The sequence below is a fragment of the Aplysia californica genome, unplaced genomic scaffold, assembly GCF_000002075.1.
Source record: "Aplysia californica isolate F4 #8 unplaced genomic scaffold, AplCal3.0 scaffold00369, whole genome shotgun sequence".
Taxonomy (NCBI): domain Eukaryota; kingdom Metazoa; phylum Mollusca; class Gastropoda; order Aplysiida; family Aplysiidae; genus Aplysia; species Aplysia californica.
In genome coordinates this window covers 595,139-596,458 of record NW_004797639.1, presented here as the reverse complement: position 1 = coordinate 596,458, position 1,320 = coordinate 595,139, and the positions used below count along the sequence as shown (strand labels likewise).

Sequence of the window (1,320 nt, the reverse complement as noted above, 5' to 3'; positions counted from 1 at the left end):
TTTTATTGTCACCCGTGCACAAAAGCAGCAACAAAAGAAAAGAAAACCCAGCGAAAACAACAACAACAATACAACTACCCTCGGTTGGGACCCCAGAAAGGGAGGGTTTGTTTTCTTCATCTTGATCAGTCCTGCCTAAGACGGTCATCTGTCTTATACGGCCACTTTTCTCCTTGACAATGGGTGGCCGTCTTACACAGGTTCGACTGTATTTATTCTTTAAAAAGTGATCACTCATTTCCGGAGTAAAGCTACAGAAAAGCGGGTGCTTTGCGCGTGCTCTGGTGTCATTTGCTCCTTCTTCTCAAATACTTTTTGTCTTCATCTCTCCTCCATCTCTTTTACGTTTGTTACTCTTTTGTAACACCTATAATCTTTGGCACTTATACGACATTGTTTGTTTGAATGTAAGACCTGACCAGTGTGGGTTGGGTTTGTTTGTTTGTTTGCTTTTGTTGTTTGTTTTGTTTTGTTTTTGTTTAATTTTGTTTTGGGGTTTGTTTTTTCACTCCAGGTATAACGGCATTCAAGTCGAACAGTCTCCATAGAAGCGGCGTGCAGACAATCGGGTAAAATAACGTGGTCTTTGGCTGGAGTCTTTGCAGCTCGTTTACTCTTATTTCCGTTACAGTTGGCTACGGATGAGTTGATGTCGTCGGGGGGGGGGGAAGATCAACTCATCCGAAGTTCTACCTTAAATTAACCGTTGGGATCGGTAAAGAAAAAGAAACGAGGGGATCAGAGAAAAAGACCAACAGTCTTAACAGAAGATCAACTCAAGCGAGTTCAACACAAATGGGGTTGACTGTATTTTCATAAATTTTTGTTTTAATTCAGTGGGCTTGTTGAATCATTTGTGAGGCAGCGTGGTGGAATCAGGCTCTCGTCAAAATATTGAAATCAAATATATTGGCATTTCTAAGCTCAGCAGCTTTTATGTCAATTTAAAAACACATTTCTGTGTGGCTTATCCCGAAAAATGTTGATTAAAGGTGCAAAAAATGTAAATTTTCAGTTTTCAAGGACTCTCAGGCATTGAAAGATACCAAACTTTGGGGGTCATTTTCTCCCTTATTTTTCCTCTGAAATCAGGTTACCCTACTTACTTCAATCATAAATATTTCGACTTCTATTAAATATAGATGGGTACTTTTTTAACAGAAAAATAGACAAATGAACAGGCTTTAAGATGACACCAATAACTCCACATGACAAAAGATTGACGAGAGCCTGATTCCACCACACTGCCTCACATTTTGAGTTTTAGTAAAGAAAAACACATTGACACCATAGTGACCTTTTAGTGTGAGGGGGGGGGAG

General features: G+C 39.5%; 1 protein-coding gene across 1 annotated transcript in view; it reads left to right on the top strand.

Annotated features, from left to right (window-relative positions):
• The first annotated feature begins 795 nt into the window (after positions 1-795).
• The window catches only part of LOC101853181, a 7,383-nt gene continuing 6,858 nt past the window's right edge, over positions 796-1,320 (top strand). Inside the window, exon 1 of the mRNA XM_035971060.1 lies at positions 796-800. Coding sequence (XP_035826953.1) covers positions 796-800 — 5 coding nt within the window. The remainder of the gene's footprint in view (positions 801-1,320) is intronic.